Here is a 17,781-nt window from a genome sequence, read left to right as displayed (position 1 = left end):
AGACTTGACAAAAGATATCCAGTATTAATTGAAAAACTGAGGCTCAAATTTGACATAGGGAATTTTATATCGGATCAGTAATGCATATAACAGACGTATTTAGGTGTCGTTCAAACTGAATTAACAAACAGAAGAGCGTTATAGGTACTTTGTTTACAGTTAATTGGTTTAGGGAATAGGTTGAAATCAGGACACATCAGTCACCTAAATATCGATATTAAAGTGAACCACAATCATTAAGAATATTCAGAGTATAACAACGACGTACAATTTAATTCGAAATAAAAGGCATAAAATGAACCGTCCCAAAAAATTCAAAGAATTTAAAAGGTCAATTCACAGAATCGACTTTCATCCATGCAATACAAACAACTGGAAACTTGAATTTTCCAGTAGCAACTGGAAAAATTTTCAGGTAGAAATTGAAAAAGCAAATTGAAAAACAAGGACTGAACCTGATGGGACTGAAAAATTGGTCGAAAATAAAAAAATGGCATCATAACGAGCTAAAAGTTAACGACATAGAAAAAATGGCTTCAAATCTGAGACAATGATTCGGTCAAGATATGCAAAATTATTCTGCACGATAATGTGTTCCTTATGGAACATAATTCATCTTCTATGCATAGTTATCATCACTGAAGCAATGAACATATGAATATAACTTTCAAATTTATGAAAAAATGAGCGTAGCAGTCAGAATTAAATTTCCTAAATATTAGTGCAGATTTTCCACAGCTTAGAAGAGTTATATTAACAAGAGAATCTAAGCAAAGGGGGATTTTTTGGTGCAACCTTCTCAAACTTGTCGCTTCATATCAACCAAAGTCCAGTAAAAGAAGGAGTGGCACTTAGAAGACTGACTCTAATAAAGAAAAAATATTGCGCCTGAGTCCTGAAATGCACTAAACGTTAGTCGACTCACTCATCACACGGCATTAGTGAAGAATAATATCTAGTATTTAGTATTAATTAGCTAGCTACCTAACAGCCTGACACCACAAGGGCTCGAAACAGCGCCAGCACCGAGCCAGCAACAAGGCGAGTATTACGCTACATAGTACACTGTACACCGCGAAGGGATTCCTAAGCATTACACTTATGCACAAATGATACGTGATCATTACACGAGCTTAAATTCAGACCAGTCAATTAATTCAGTTACATAGCGTGTCGTTATAGTTAAGAAATGCAGTGAAGGAAATATGAAGTCTGGACACAGAGAACGAGATGAGTTATGCTGCTGGTGGGGAAGTGAAATGTTTCAACCTATATAATATTTAGAGAAAAATTAGAACTTAGGAACAGCAAACTTATGGGATAGTTTTCTGCCTCCGTTTTCCCTCCATTTGGTCTTTCCCTCTTCTCCAAACTAAAACCCAAGAGTCCCTCCGTTTTCCGTAAAGCTTCGGGCTCAGTTTAGAGAGGATCGTGTTGGATGATATAACATAATGATGAGAGGATGAAGTTGATTGGATAAAACTACAACGCCGGTTAGGGATAACTAGTCAAACAGAGCTGCCACGAAATAATTAAGACTAAACAAGAATTAAAGCTGCTTGGGTTATCGCCATATTCGATATCATTAACGATGCATGCGATGAAAGAAACACGAATAAGTCTCCTGGTGAAGATTGAAATAAACTTGAAAATGGCATCGAATATAATGTAATAATGACATAAAATGAAGAAACACGAAGAAACGTGAAGCAATAGATCGTACAGAAGATTATTAAGAAATAATGAAGCATGGCTCAGTATTTTTTATCTTCCATACAGAACCTCGACGAGATAGCACGAGAACTGGCCAAAATGTTCAGCTACATCAGACGATCTATATTACCCATTCAGTGACACTATGTTATCTCGCTAGCCTCTTGTGTTCATACAGATTCCGAGCGAATAATAGAATGTTAAGCATAATAGAAACCTCGGGTTCAGAACGGCGAAAAAATCTTCATTGTGATTAGTAGATTTTAGAGATTGACAAACGAGCCCACAGAGCTCAATATTTGATGTAGGTTTTCACGGAAGCCCGACTGCCGATGAACACGTACGATAAGAGTTAAAGTTTGAAAAATTCTACACAAAAATACAAGAACTTGGCAAAGAAATCTCAAAGAAGCTCAAGTCTCCGCGGATGAACGATGATACTTTTTAAATGCAATCTCAAATTATTTACGCCTTCTGCATTAGTGGATAATAATAAAAATAAAAGAAACAGTTCAGATACTGGGCTCTGATACAGTAGCGATAAGTTAATTATACCAGTCGTTACTTCTCAAGCTAGAATATTCATGTAATTTAAGAAGGTTAATGTCTAAAGATATTCATCTCCTATTCAAGTTCATGCAATTTCGAGAAAGTTTCAGAATTGATTAAGTCTTGAGATTAAAGGTATCATCACAGACGTAAAACTCATTTTCTATAGAGAAGAGCATGAAAGAGACAACAAACTCAGATAAATGAGCGTGATATGGTCCAAATAGCAACCAACTTTTGCTGTTGTTTGGGTCATCCTGACCCAGTTCAGGTCGGCAAAATGCTGTAACAGTGATACTTTGGTGGACAACATAACCCACTCATTCTTCTGAGCGCTTGGAGATTTAATTTTAGGGCAAAAGCTCCGCCAAAGTTCAAGGAATTGTACAGACTTTAATGGCGAAATTTTAAGATGAAATAACGATGGCATGCCTATACACTTGCAACAGTACAAGAGGATAACACCATGCGATTCCATAAATAGTTTGACATATTTGTTTTATGGTAATCTAGTAAGCGATTATTATAGAAGCTAATGCAGAAGTTCCAATGCAGCACGTCATGCGAAGAGACTCGAATTCTCACCAGCCAACTGACGTTGAAATAACTTTGATTAGAGGTTGTTTCAACGACATTTGTCTCAATGCTTGGTCGTTCAGTTTATTTTAGTGAATAAGTTGTTTGCATAGTCATTATTCACACATACGCTCAGCAGTCACTATTCACACACGGCACCAACGTTATTCATGTATGGATTGTGTAAGCGCCAGTTACTTGACGTCGTGAAAATGTGCTGCAACTCATAAATCAATAAACGACTTCGTTTATATGGGTACCATTTTTGGCTGAAATTACACCGCATTGGTTTCTTTCATAACATTAAAAAACATTCATACAGCATTTCATGTCCTGGGATTTAAGTTTCACAATGAATAAGTTTGTTGAGCTGAACGTAAAATTATGTCGATGTTCAAATCTAATTAAGAATGTTTAATTGATATTCCAGCTTATAACGTACTTTGTAAATAAATCATAGAAATAGAAGAAAAAGTTGAATAATAATTTCTAGATTTAACAATTTTACACCGACCAGTACAACGTCGTTAACATAGGGCGAATTGATCAGAAAAAACTGCAAAGTTGGTTAGCCGTTAACGACCCGTGCCCTCCACTGCGATGTTCATAATCCATTCATAATAATTTCGTGAGAATCCTTTTTTTAATTTAGACAATTAATTTAACAGAAAAAGTGTTATGATAAAAGCTGCATCCATCTGGATGTTTGAGACGTGAACAAGTCAGTGATTCAGGCATCAATAAATGTAGGCGGTAGAGCTAGAGTTATCAGGGAGCGTTTTAATGGCTCTTGGCAGATCTAGTGTTACTGGGTAGCGTTTTAATGGTTCTTGGCAGACCTAATGTTGCTGGGCAGCGTTTTAATGACTCTTGGCAGCTTCCTTGGCAGCGACAATGAGGGGGTGGAGGCTGGAGAGAGGACGCGCCAGCTTTAGAAAGGGGTGCTGCAAGAAAAATAACATAATTTTATTAATTCAACTTCAGGTTGATAATACACAATAAAACTGCAATGTATCATTTAAATTACTCAAATGAGTCGGCACTAGCCACAAAAAAATTATTCACCTAAAATCCATAATAAAAGTAAGTATAAATTAAAAGTATGTACAACATAGAATATGCAAACATTATTCTGAATAAGCTGTAATGTACAAAGGGATATTTTTCATTAGAATAAATACAATTAAAAAATCCCACCCGGAAATCTACAAGTCACATTCTTCATCAGTCACCGATAACGCAATAACTAAAATATATGACGAACATATAACAACAAAAACATACTGATATAAGAATAATTTAAGACAAACAACACACACTAGATTTTAATACAAGCAACACACATATGAATTCAAGACAAAACCACACTAGAATTTAAGACAAGCAACACACACTAAAATTAAATTGAAGATTAAGACAGCTTAAGACAGTGTGTGTTTAAGTTTAAGACAGTTAAAGACAGACAACATTTACTAGAATTTATGACAAAGACAGTTTAAGACAGTGGATGTTTAAGTTCAAAACAGTCAAGATTTACTATAATTAATGCCAAACCTTCAGCAGCTGTGAAGCAGAAGCCCGGGCTTCGACCTTGACTTCGAGGCACTGGTCCAGGAAGTCCTGGAAAACGTGCGAGAGTTTCTCGCGCTCTTTGATCTCAGGCTTGCCGTTGGTCGCGATCAGGTACAGCGCTCGTAAGGGATTTTCGTTAAGGTACGGAGGCTCCCCTGAAAATAAACAAATAATCAGTAGTTGTAGAGAATATGAGTGATTTATTGTCAATTATTTAGAATACATATACAAGATTCTTACAAAGGAAATATGAAGGAACAAAATTCTTACACGATAAATGCAGCGAAAACACAGTCTTACTTCGGATGATTCCAATGTAATCATTAACCAGCCACTTCTCCACATCATTTCAATAGCTATGTTACTTTGCTATCTCCTGCTATCATGGACCACTCACCTTCTATCATTTCTATAGCCATGATACTTCTCTTCACCGCTGCTATCACTCACCTTCTATCATTTCTATAGCCATGATACTTCTCTTCACCCCTGCTACCACTCACCTTCTATCATTTCTATAGCCATGATACTTCTCTTCACCGCTGCTATCACTTACCTTCTATCATTTCTATAGCCATGATACCCAGGGACCAGACGTCCACGGTGGGGCCGTATTGCTTGCGGGTCACCACCTCCGGCGCCATCCAGTACGGCGTGCCTACCATCGTTGTTCGTTTGTTTTGCTCCGCGCTGATTTGGGCACAGAAGCCAAAGTCCGCTGCAGAATACATAAAAGTATTAGCCAAAGCTGCTGCAAAATATACGTGAACATATCCCAAAATTTGCAGCAAAATGCATAACAAGATTCCCGCTCAGTCAGGGTTATTTAATTAAAAAATAAAATAATCCTTCACAGATAGAAGTGAACAGTCAGTCTATGTCACTGAGTCCGGCTGGCGTCCTTCTCGATGCTGGTGATTTTATTTTGATACATAATAAAACAAAAAAAATGTTCTTACTCTCAATGTCCTTTCCTCAAATGAAAATCAAGTTCAAGAAAAAGTTGAAATTTAGATGAACAATAAAATATATATTTGCTGGAACATACCAGACAATGTCGCTTAAAGTAATCTTTTGCAAATTTAGATATGGAAGTATATTCTCGTGCAAATTTAGATAAGGAAGTATATTCTCGATTTCAATAAACGGACGTTCATCAATGAGAAGAAATAAATGTTTGTAGAAATATTATAAGAGCTTCTCAGAATAGCTGGTGGTGCAGAAAATACAAATCAGAAAAACCTAAAAAAAAACACGAACAAAAAGCGTTCAAGCATCCATCCAAAGAATAGAATTAAAAAGACTACGGACACATAAAAAATTATTTATTTAACTTTCAGCAAGAATAAGACACCGCGGATCAGTAGTGAAGCACTCACTGAGTTTGACGCTGCCGTCCATGCCCAGCAGGATATTGTCGCTCTTGATGTCTCTGTGGATGACGTGATTATAGTGCAGGAACTCCAGAGCCTGCAGCACCTCCCTGTAACGTTCATGGCGTCGTCAGAGACATCGCTCACCTAACTTAATACTGACATATTTCTTACTACTGACTTACTTACTACTACTTACTTATTAATACTACTTACTACCCATCTGCTATCACTAACTCGTTACTTACCTTACCACTACTTAGTACTTACTGCAACAAACTCGATACTAAGTTATCTTACCACTACTTACCACTTATGTGCTACTTTCAACTTACCATACAACTCATTTACACTATCTCTCACTTTAACTATAACCACAGAATAATATTACCCTGCTATAATTTAAGTCTGTTAAATATAATAGCCTAATAACAGGCGCATGAAAAACAAACCTGCACACTGCAGCAATTTGCCCCTCGTCCATACAAGTCTCGGTAACGACATCAGTTAGCGAGCCTCCAGGTAAATATTCCATGACGACCCATAGCTCCTCCCCCACCAGGAACGAGTCCAGGTAGTTCACAACGTTAGGATGTCTGTTTTCTTTCATTACGAGAATTTCATTAATTATGAGTTCTTTCTTCGGCTGTTGTGAGAGATTCATCTGTTTGATGGCCACCTCCATACCAGTGGCCGTCTCTATTGCAGTGTGCACTGTGCCAGATGCTCTGAAATTATATGAGTAAATTATAATGACTTTATTGCATAAACGAGAAACCTTCTGATAACAAATTTTTGTAACGTATTTCTCAGCCTATCCAATGATCCGCTGTTACCCAGACAAACAAACATAGCAAGCAAGATCGTTATATAGAAGACGTGTTACACATAAATATAAAATCAGGAGGTCCAAACACATGAAGATCTTTTTCCAAACGCATGAAGAACACATCATCTTTTGTCCAGCTATACAGCTCATCTTGCGTGATAGTGTCAACAAGGAAGTGGAAAACAATATAGATATACGGTACGTAGATATTAGAATATGAACTAATGGAACAGTTCTCCTCTGTTCCTCTAGTTGTCTTATGAGACCAAGCAGGCACATCGAAGTTACTGGCGCATTGATAAGTAATTTAGGTGATTAAAAAACGGCTTCATGAGTGCAAGGAATTACATAGGAATCATCAAAATGAGATCATTGAGATGAAATATACAACGACTGTGATTAATTATTGCTTTGGTTGTTCGGTTGGAACTGTAAGGTGTTTTTTTTTTTGCAAAGTATTGCAATAAAAATTCAAAAAATAATAAGACCAGTATGCAGAGTTGAAATCAAACCTAATCACGGTTGTACCTTTGCAGTTAAGGATTAAGCCTAAAACATGGAAGAAGAATACAAACATCAGATGCCGTGGCCGCAACAGCACCGCTCTCTCTAACCTTGCTCACTTTTTACCCTGGCTTTTACAGTCATCACGACTTACCCTTGTCCTATTTTCCCCATCTTTGTGTATTTTCTGTTAGGGTCGCCAACTGAGACTATACTGCGCACTTTTTACCCTGGCTTTTACAGTCATCAAGACTTACCCTTGTCCTATTTTCTCCATTTTTGTGTACTTTCTGTTAGGGTCGCCAACTGAGACTATACTGCGCAGGCGCTCTAAGATCTCCTCATCGCTGAGCTTCTTCTTCTTCTGCTTCTCAGCGGTGCGCTCTGCGGAGGTTGGCTGCTGAGACCTGCGACAACAGCAATAGTGTAGAATAGGAAAATATAATTCAAATAGAATAGAAAAATAGAATTAGAATAGAACAATAGAACTTGCAAGTTATGAATAGATAGCATTTAAAAACGCTGAAGGCATATTGAAGTAGCATTCACAGGCAGCTGAGACATATTGAAGTATATATCAAAGATAAGAACTTATTCCAATGAAGGACAACTGACGAAGGCGTGGAAGGCACAGCGGCGGCAGCAGCGGCCGCAAGGACAGGCGGGGCGGCCGCCGGCGGGCTGCTGGGCTGCGGGTTTCTATTCCTGTCCAGCTGGGTGCCGTTGGCGTTAGCCTCTATGGTGGTGGGCTGGGGGGTTATTTGGTGGTGGTGATGGTGGTGCAGAGTGGGTTGTGCTGTGATGTGATGGTGTACAGGAGAGGGTAGGGGTGGGGTCACTTCGACTACCTCCTCTAGAGGGCGAGTGTAGATGCTCTTAGTGCGTTCAGGGCGGGTGGGGGGAGGGGGTGGTTCTTCATCTTCTTCGTCGTCAGGCACCTGCAGAAATATGCTTGAGGTCAGCACAACATATATTATCAAGGTAAACAAAATATAGAAATATTTACTAGCTAAAAACTATAAATAAACAACATATGTTATCAAGGTAAACAAAATATAAAAATATTTACTAGCTAAAAACTATAAATAATATAAAGTTAAACAAATAAAATATTTACTAGCTAAAAACTATAAATAAACAACATATGTTATCAAGGTAAACAAAATATAAAAATATTTACTAGCTAAAAACTATAAATAATATAAAGTTAAACAAATAAATTATTTTCTAGGAAATAAATATAATTAATTATTCTAAATGAACATTATCCTGGCAAGCACAATATTTACTAGGTAAACACAATCAATATTTTTTAGGATATTTTCATGGTAAACATAGTATTAAATATTCATTAGGTTAACACAAAAAATATAATCGAGATAAAAAAAAAAAAGATTTTAAAGATAACATTAAATTATTTGCTGGGTAATCACAACAAATATTCTAGACGTAAACAAAATTTGCAAATTCAATAAGTTTTATAACTGATGGAGGCCGTGTGGTGGGAAAATGATATCCACTAATTATGTATACACTTCCAATCTCCACACTGCCAATCTCCACACTGCCAATCTCCACACTGCCATCTCCACACTGCCAATCTCCACACTGCCAATCTCCTTACTGCCATCTCTACACTTTGCAATTTTTCCATTAAAATCCATTATCATACTTCAATTGATGTGATTTTTGGTAAATAATTTCAACAAAAAATTTATTTTTGACCCAAATACTTAGTTAACCAGTAAACATTCTAAATTGAGCACCATAAACAAAATAGGATTCAGTCGGCATTTGATTACCTAGTTCTACTCGTAATAAACTCAACAAGAAAGAAATATACATGCGGTGACCAAAAACTCTGGCAAAAACAACCTAAATTTCAAGCCTTTTGTTACTTCAACAAGTTCAAAATAAATTTTAATATGAATATTTTCACGAACTAATGTCTAGGTTGATGAATAAGCTCAAAATAAGTTTTGGATCCAAACTCGAGTTTTTTGAGCGAACAAATGAATCTTTGGGATATGCATTTTAGGAATCTAGAGCTAATTTACTTCTAAAGCTACAAAATAATTCTTGGGGGAGCAGATTTGTAATTTTAGAGCTGCACGATCAGGGGAGAAAAATTGACCATTTATTGATCACAAAATTATAAACATAGACTTGCAGTCTCGACGAAACAAATTTATAATTCAAAGATGGCAAAGTCATAATATAACTGCAGTAATAACGCACGCTTAGCTCTGAGCATGTCTCTGGCGTGGAAGGAGAGCCTGACGACGCATCAGAGATTTTGTGAGGGGAAGGCGTGGCAGGATAGTTACTTAAACTCACGCCCCCCTGGTAGCTGGGCCGCGGTGAAGGATCTGCAATACAATAACACGTCATGGTAGGCAAGGTCCTGGCAAAGGACCTGCAATACAATAACACGTCATGGTAGGTAAGGTCCTGGTGAAGGAACTGCAATACAATAACACGTCATGGTAGGTAAGGTCCTGGTGAAGGAACTGCAATGCAGGCAATACGTCATGGTTAGTGAACATGAACATCATTTAATTCTCGGCTCATTTCTGCAAGTGCAAGCAGAAGAAATATTCTAATACTGGCAAAATGTTTGCAATTCTTTAGCAAGGTTACATGAAATTTGAGATATGAATAGACATAGACTTCTAGAGACACTACCGTACTTGTTCCTCAAATTAATTGTAATTGAATCATGAAGATTTGATGAACTACTGTACAATTACTACTATAAGTTAGTACATTTCTACTGCAACGAGCATTCTTGCATGACTTAAGTCATCAAACCAAACTTTACCTCCAGATGCAACAGGTTAAAAACTGTCTATGAGTTTGAATATTATGACTTATTGTCAGAACATTATAAGAAGACGTCTTGGTGGAAGAAATGAGACTTTAACCTTGAATTTATACATGAAAATCTACAGTCCATTATTTAAACTCCAACCTAATACATCATTTCCCTAATTATCAGAATATCTCCCAAATAATTTCAAAGCACATAATTTTTAATAACACATCATCTTTCATTAATGAAATTTACAGCAGACCTGAGACAGGTTTGGTGGCAACCCTCATGAACTTGGCAGGCTGGTTGTGCTTGGTAGAGGCGTCGTAGTAGTTGAGGACATCAAGCACCGCTTGCGGGTTGTTCTTCTGTTCCTGCTTTGTGATGTTCGACATGACCAGCAACTTGTTCCACGAGTCCGGCATGCCCTGTAATCAACGTAACACAATGATAAAAATAAATAACAATAGTAAAAATATGAAAAACTTGGGGCTTCAACAACAAACACAATAACAATACAGTATTAAAATATTAATTATTGATATTACAATATAAAGTTATATGTTGATGCTAAAGGATTTTATTGATAAATATTAGGAACTGTTGAATGGGAACCACAATGAACGTCAAATCGTTCATCAAAAGGATTTTAAACAACCGTTTGGAGGGTAAACATTCTAACAAAATAGTAGGTATTGATTCTGAAATTTGAATCAAAGATGATAATTCACTCGCAAATGAGTTATCAGACAAAACCCTTAACATTCTAAGTTATCCTTTCTGGATTTTACCTCAAAACTATTTAGAAGTTATTTATTTAACCAAGATGTTCCTATTCATTTTATATTAGTAAACTATGGAATTTTGGTTGTCAATACAACATCGTTCACTTTGCATTCCCATTACATAAGAGAAATCCATGCTACAAAAAAATTGTTAAACTTTTAATTCATTGAAATGAATGGAAATTATGCTAAAAATTAAGCAAATTTTTGCTAAAGAGGTAGGAATCCTAAACACATTACATGGCCTGATGAGGAAATATTTTCCTCTATGTCAACACTGAAAGAAATTAGAACACATACACCTGATCTTGTAAACTTTGTACGGAGGATTTGGAAGAAATTACTATTAAGCATTGATGACGAGATCACAAAGTAAAGTTTCATGTAGCAACAACTTGGAACCTAGAGTCATTTAAACAAAAGCATTAGAATAATGAGAACATATGTACAAAAATTGCACAATCTAAAGCAAGGTGAACAATTAATGCGGCAGATAAACTTCCAGTGAAATATATTTATTCATAAATACAATCCTCAAAGTTCATTACAATAGGATTTCTTACTGATAGCTTTCATCATTGGCACATTAATATCCAGTAGAATTCATATTCAACAGGTAGGGTTCATTTTTGGCAAGTTTAGGCAGAATCTTTGGCATGCTGTTTCAGAATTTATTTAATAATAGAAGAAAAGTAAGGTTATCATCACGTAGGTCAGGAAAAAATTTCATAGAATTTGTTAGAGTAACATGACTAGGCATGCTTGTCTCTTGGAGGCAGTCCAAAATTCTGAGTCAGAAATGGAAATGATGGTGAAGATGAGCCTATGAAAAAACAGCAAATGAAAATAAAGAACTTCTGACACTAACACTAAAACAAAATTTAAAAATTAGGAGACTGTAGTGACATCAAGATAAACACATAAACAGTAAAATCACACAACAAAAGAGTGTAGTTGACTTCATTGCATTGAGTGGACACTCTTAGAAAGAACCAATAAGAATACGATTAGATTTTTTTAAGTATGTCAATCTCACACTAGACGTTTTGCCCCATAATCAGGGCAATAGCTTGCACTTTTTCCACACTGGCATATTAGGGATTTTTAAGAAAACCTCCCACAATAGCGCAAAATTATACAACTAAGATTAAAGTCTGACATTTTAAATTTGTATTAATAATTATAACCACCGTAAATTATGAAACGCAGAATTTTTAAAATCATCACTTTGGTTCAAATCATTGTTTGAAGCATTAATTTTGGTGATTAGATACACAGAGATATGAAATTTCTGCTACATTAAAATTGCAGCACAGGAAGCACAATCATGCTACAGAGTTTTCATGTCACCACTAGAGTAATTCAAAACATCTTTCTTAACAACATTACAATCAGATTCAAAAGGTACCTGATCATTGGATATAATTTGCCAGTGTGAGATGACAAGCAAATTGTCTTAACGAAGGAGACGACAAAAAAAGAGTGTTTAATTAAACTGAAGTGCACCTGGCAACTGAGAGACTCTCCCGCAGGCTGCTGCATGGAACAACAGGAAAAGAAACAACAGTAACATAAATATATAAAAGTTGACCGACTGCTTCTTGATGAGAGTGAACAGGTGAAAATTTTGATAAATTTGAAATCTAGATATATATGACACTGAATACTTAACAAGTCATTAAACCCCCTTTAAAAACTTGGGACAATATCAAAAAGATATTGAACTATATACTAATTTCAACACCCAAAACTGGGGTGCTGAAATCTCAAAGAGGAGCCGAGGGATTATAATGCACAGGAATGCAATGCCACATTACCCATATCAACAACTATTACAAAATAAAATAATATGAACTTTTACAGCCTTCTTAATTGTTTTGTAAAGAATAAACTTCTTACAAATTCTGTATACTATTACAAACATAAAACAAGAAGTGATGTATGAATAGTTAGGAAGTATGTAGTATGTACTTATCAAGGTTGCTAGGTTCTCTTCTGTTTTCCACGTAATTCACTCCATTTTTCTTGTACATGTTGAGTATTTCAACCTAATTTGACTTATGTTTGAATTGAAAAATGAACACTTTTAAAATAATCATTTACAATTTGCCACAGAAAATGTATCAAATGAATTCCATTTGAAATACAACTTATTTTGTCAAATTATAAAATATTGATAGCTTGATGAAATGTCTCAAAGAAAACATGATCATCATCTAGCATTGAGCAGAAAACTATCACCACAAAGCTTACTTACTATTAAAATTTTCAAGGTTTGTCACTGAGTGCCAGTAGCCCCAGTTTAACTCTTTTGCGGGCAAGTTACCATACATGGTCACTTAAAATATCCTCCCAAAAAAAATCTGCTATGGCCCCCGGTTGTGCTTGAGGCTCCATTATCATGCCACTGCCCATTTCCAATCATCCAGCCATCATTTCGTACATAGCATCACCACCTACCATTCCAACAAATTTAAATAAGAGCATTAAAATGAAAGTTTTGACTCGGACAATGACATTGATGCTCTTTCCACAATTTTTTTGAGGATGGAAGTAGCAATATTTATTAAATTATATTTCAAATAACTTGATTGAATTGAATTCAATTTTATCTTGGATTGTTGCTCTTTCCATTGGTATGCCTGAATTTAAATTTCATGGAAAATTTTTTGATAGACCCATATTAAAAAAAATTTCAATGTAATTAACTATTACATTATGGAAATTTTTGAAGAATACATACAAGTAAATATACCTAATAATAGTTCACATTTTCTTATACTTGTTTCAGAAACCTAAATTTCTGGATATTACTATGCTTTCCCACATAAGGGTTAATAATTGTTAGTAACTAAGCAAACAATGGTATTATGGTAGATAAATTATATTAATGACTCTTACAGATGATAATAAAATCCTGGAAGCAAGTTTTGAACACTGCAAGAATCAGTGACGCAATATATGGCCTTATTTCCATGCCTACCAAACTATAGAATAAGGGCTTTTTCTGGTATTATATTACATAAGTTACACTTTAAATTCCAAGTTAGTGTGGGATATTTCATAGTTGACTTGTATTACCTTCTTCAACAGAAAGACATGATTAAATAATGATGAGTGATGTTATTAATTACTATGGACAAGAGCAAAACAAAATTCATTAAAGAAATATCGTAGGTCATAGAATTTTTTCCAAAAGAAAGAGTATAAATTGAATGATTGTGAGTGATGTAGTTTGTGATGTATGTAGTTCATGTGGCTAGTTAAGAAAAAATTAGTATCAGGAGCAACTCAAATTAGGTACCTAAAAGTCAGAAATGCAAAATAAAGGCATAAATTGAAAGTTAATTTATGAGATAGAGATGCACCGTCACTCAACACATGTTAAAATAGTAGATCAAATATGCACCAAACCAGAAAGCAACTCCAAGACTTGTATATATACCTACAAAGAAATTCAGAAGATTTTCATTAAGAGAAAATGTTGAAGATCAAGCATGGTTTGATTTTTTGATAGAAATGCTTTTTACTATATTATGTATTTAACCAACTAAAACCTGAAATTAGAGAATAATAAGACTAAAGCAAGATAAAGAAGCCTTGCCAAATGACAGGCTTGTAGTTGTAATGCAAGCAAATTACTAAAATTATGAATTGCAAATTGAAGTTGAAATGCTAAATGTTTATAAAATTGAGAATGAGGGACATGGGGGAGGAATGTTTGTTTGTAGGACAGGTACATATGATACAGTGAGAAATTTTCTTTTTTGTAAGTGTTAAAACAGGGTAGAAAACGATAAATTCCAGTGCACAAGGAACGAGTTGAGTTCTTTTGGCTTTAAACCAAACAAGCCAAACTGTGCACGAGGGCCAAAATGAGGCAAATTGATGATTATGCATGGGCAATGGCCACTTATAAGAAGGCAGATTGGAAAAGGAATGTCCGTAGACGCTAGGGGCTGTTAGGGACATTACAGTTGCCTCCAACAACGGCATCAACTTTGGAAAGACATCTGAATTTTCAAGACCTTTAGAGTCATCAACAGGGGCATTGGTGCAGCAGGTTTGGCTGCTGATGTATGATTGGTCAAAAATCTAAAGCAACAACCATGGAATGCATGATTTTAATCAAGGTACAGCTGCAATCTGTATAATGAAGTGGCAATAGCATCTAATAATGTGAAGGCTATCTCATAATTTAGGCAGACAATGATACTTATGATGATCATTTCAACCAAATTTTTGTCCATGGCAAGTCAAGATAGAAAAGCAAATTGAGTAGTTAATTCAAAAGCATTTGAAGCCAAACAACTTGAGCTAAAAATATGTCAAATGCTACAAAATGTGCATCTACTATAAATCACCACAACTCAAAAATCAGAAGATGCAGCCAAGAAAATGATCCACATAATGTGTCAAACATCATCCTTCAAAAAAAAAATGGTTTGATTTGCATACCACAACAAAAAATACATCTGATTACAGTTCGTCATAAAATTAAAATAAATATTGGATGCACTCATGCTCGCGATGCAAATGCTCACCGTGAACTCTCCAGTGATGGCATCAAAACCAACATGGATGGTGTGTTCAAAGTTGGTTGGGTAGGATATATTGGGCTTCTCAGCAACATGTTCTTTGTGATGCTGCCGGTGCTTTGGAGGCTTGCCTTTTGATTTCTTTTTCTCAGACTCTGGTTCTTTAGGGAGTGGCCGCATGTCCACCGATACAACAGGCTCACCTCTGAAAAGGAAAATGGGTATATTAAAATGGAGGATGAATTTTCACTTTAAAACACAGCATTGCAACTTATAAACAATTTTTATTAATTAAAACCTAAACCCAAGAACTAGAATGTTATCCTTCTGTATTGAAGAGAACCAACACTGATATAATGATACTAAGTACGTATTCTGGATGTGTTGATGCACTATAATAAACATTATTTGTAGGTACTAAAAAGAAGATATTGTAATAAATCCTGTTAATTATATATTTAACACTACTTCGATTCAATTATATATTTTACACTGTTAATCCAATAAAATTTGTGTGCAGATACTGGCATCCATGATACTTTACTGGTCTTAGAACTTAAGGAAGAGTCTAAAAAAGTCTCTACCTTGTCACTATAGATTGCCTTACCTGGCGGAGGTGAGCCGAACAGGAGGGGCTGGAGGTTTGTCATCGTCACACATCTTGTCATGAGGTTCAGGGCCTGGCATGCATGTTCAGATGTATACTATAGCTTCTAACATGTCTCACAAAATCATGTTGCTAACTCCATTCTGGAAAAAATCATTCAATACATTAAATAATAAAACATTTTTACAAGTAAAGCATATCAAATATATATATATATATATAATACATACCACATATTAAGTAATATATACAGGGGTTAGAAAGACCTACAGCTCCGAAGAGAAAAGTGCTGGCAAGATATTTTGGAGACAAAGATTTTATCCTCACACATTACTAAGCAGGAGTGAAATATGTTTACCTTTTGAGTCACAACTAGAGCATTTGCATTTTGCACCATTTTTGGAACCACAAGATCTCTTCTAGATGAATTACCTCTTATCAAATTGTTAATCATAGTGCATGTCAGGCTGTGAGATTCCAAATAAGGCGAATATTTGTTACTTTGGTGCTGCGATATTTTAGAAATAAGTAGGAAAATTGCAAACTTGTTGCTAAAAATCTTAAAATTGTGCACTTTTTTAACCTTTAGATTGTAGATAATTTTTGTAATGGGAGTCTTGCAGCTCCAAGTATGAGGGGTAAGCTCTAGTAATTTCTCGGAGACTTATAAAGTAGATTTATTCCATTCCTGTTGTTATATATGTTTTATACAAAATTCTTTAGGAAGAAATATCTTTTTAAGGTAACTTAGGCCAAAATGGAAAATCCAACAGAAGTTTCCTCTGTGTCCACTCCTGATTGGGACAAAAAAAATTGTAAACTGTTTATTTTCAAATTTAAATAACCCTTGCCTAATTCAGCTATAGAAAGTAAGAAAAAAGGCCCAATTATGCCCACAATTATTCCAATTTGGAATATTGAGCAAAAATTTTAAAATTATACGTAAAAATTATCATTTTTAGGATAAAAATTGCAATTGAAAATAAGCAGTTTTTTTTTCACTGAAAAAATTTGTGAAATATACCACAGGAACAGGTTGAATCATATTTGGAATAGGCGTCAAGCAGAAGTTTCCTAAAATTGCAGGTAAAATTTATTGTTTCATGGGTGATTTTCACAAATAGCAGATGAAAATAGTCCATTTTTCTCCTATTACATTAAAAAGAAAAGAAGTGTAAAAAGGCCATAGGAACTATTGGAATAGGCTACATTCAGAGGCATTTTGTTTGATTTACAGGTGGCTTCTGCCCATGGTGCAGTTCTGTAGTTAACCCTTTACCGCCAAATTGGACTTTCAAGTCACCTTTAAAAAATACCAGTTTTTAATTTTTTTAAAACTTTTCTAAAAATACTTGCTTTATGATGCATTGGGCAAGACACCACACATATCAAAAAATTGATGCATCATCAGTCATCACAAAATTGTGCACAGAATGTCATATATAGAATTGTGCACTGGGCATCATAGAATGAAAAGTAATTAGCCTAAACTATGATTCATTTCTCCAAAACATATGATGGTTGTTTCTAAAACATTCCTTTCTGTTTCAGGTATGTTTTTATGAGATTTTATAGCAAATTCTCTTGTCCCAATTTAAATGGTGTTAAATTACAAGCCATCCTGTAAGCTTACCGATACAGAAGAAATGCTATACGGCTGCTGATATGAAGCTTGCACTGGACAAGGTCATTGTAAATGCTCAATGTCATGTTTATGGATACGGTTGGCCCACTTCCTGGTCACCCACTCTGTCCTTGCCACTGCCATTCAAGAAAGCAAACTAACCGAGGCCTCAAACCCCCCTACCTTCCCTGGTTACACCTTGGTCCGTCGCAACAGACCCATAGGTCCTCGCACTGGCGGTGGCGATCTCTGTTTCATTGTGAATCACACCGTCTCATACTCCCCAATCCCTTCTGACC

General features: G+C 35.5%; 1 protein-coding gene across 2 annotated transcripts; it reads right to left on the bottom strand.

Annotated features, from left to right (window-relative positions):
- Nucleotides 1-604: 604 nt before the first annotated feature.
- On the bottom strand, nucleotides 605-16,003 carry LOC108671639 (serine/threonine-protein kinase Pak). 2 transcript variants are annotated; one of them, XM_018159208.2, is made up of 11 exons: nucleotides 15,859-16,003; nucleotides 15,258-15,456; nucleotides 10,191-10,356; nucleotides 9,355-9,485; nucleotides 7,732-8,054; nucleotides 7,374-7,523; nucleotides 6,236-6,511; nucleotides 5,790-5,893; nucleotides 4,967-5,128; nucleotides 4,393-4,565; nucleotides 605-3,782 (listed from the first exon to the last, which is right to left on the bottom strand). In XM_018159208.2, the coding sequence occupies exons 1-11, from the start codon at nucleotides 15,936-15,938 to the stop codon at nucleotides 3,699-3,701; spliced, it is 1,848 nt and encodes a 615-aa protein (XP_018014697.1). In that variant the 5' UTR covers nucleotides 15,939-16,003; the 3' UTR covers nucleotides 605-3,698. The 2 variants fall into 2 exon arrangements, with proteins under 2 accessions (XP_018014697.1, XP_047737024.1); XM_047881068.1 differs by having other exon boundaries at nucleotides 15,258-15,449; nucleotides 15,882-16,003.
- Between the last annotated feature and the right edge of the window lie 1,778 nt (nucleotides 16,004-17,781).

The sequence above is a fragment of the Hyalella azteca genome, unplaced genomic scaffold (genome assembly GCF_000764305.2).
Source record: "Hyalella azteca isolate HAZT.00-mixed unplaced genomic scaffold, Hazt_2.0.2 contig6947, whole genome shotgun sequence".
Classification (NCBI taxonomy): domain Eukaryota; kingdom Metazoa; phylum Arthropoda; class Malacostraca; order Amphipoda; family Hyalellidae; genus Hyalella; species Hyalella azteca.
This window is presented reverse-complemented; position numbering and strand designations above follow the sequence as displayed.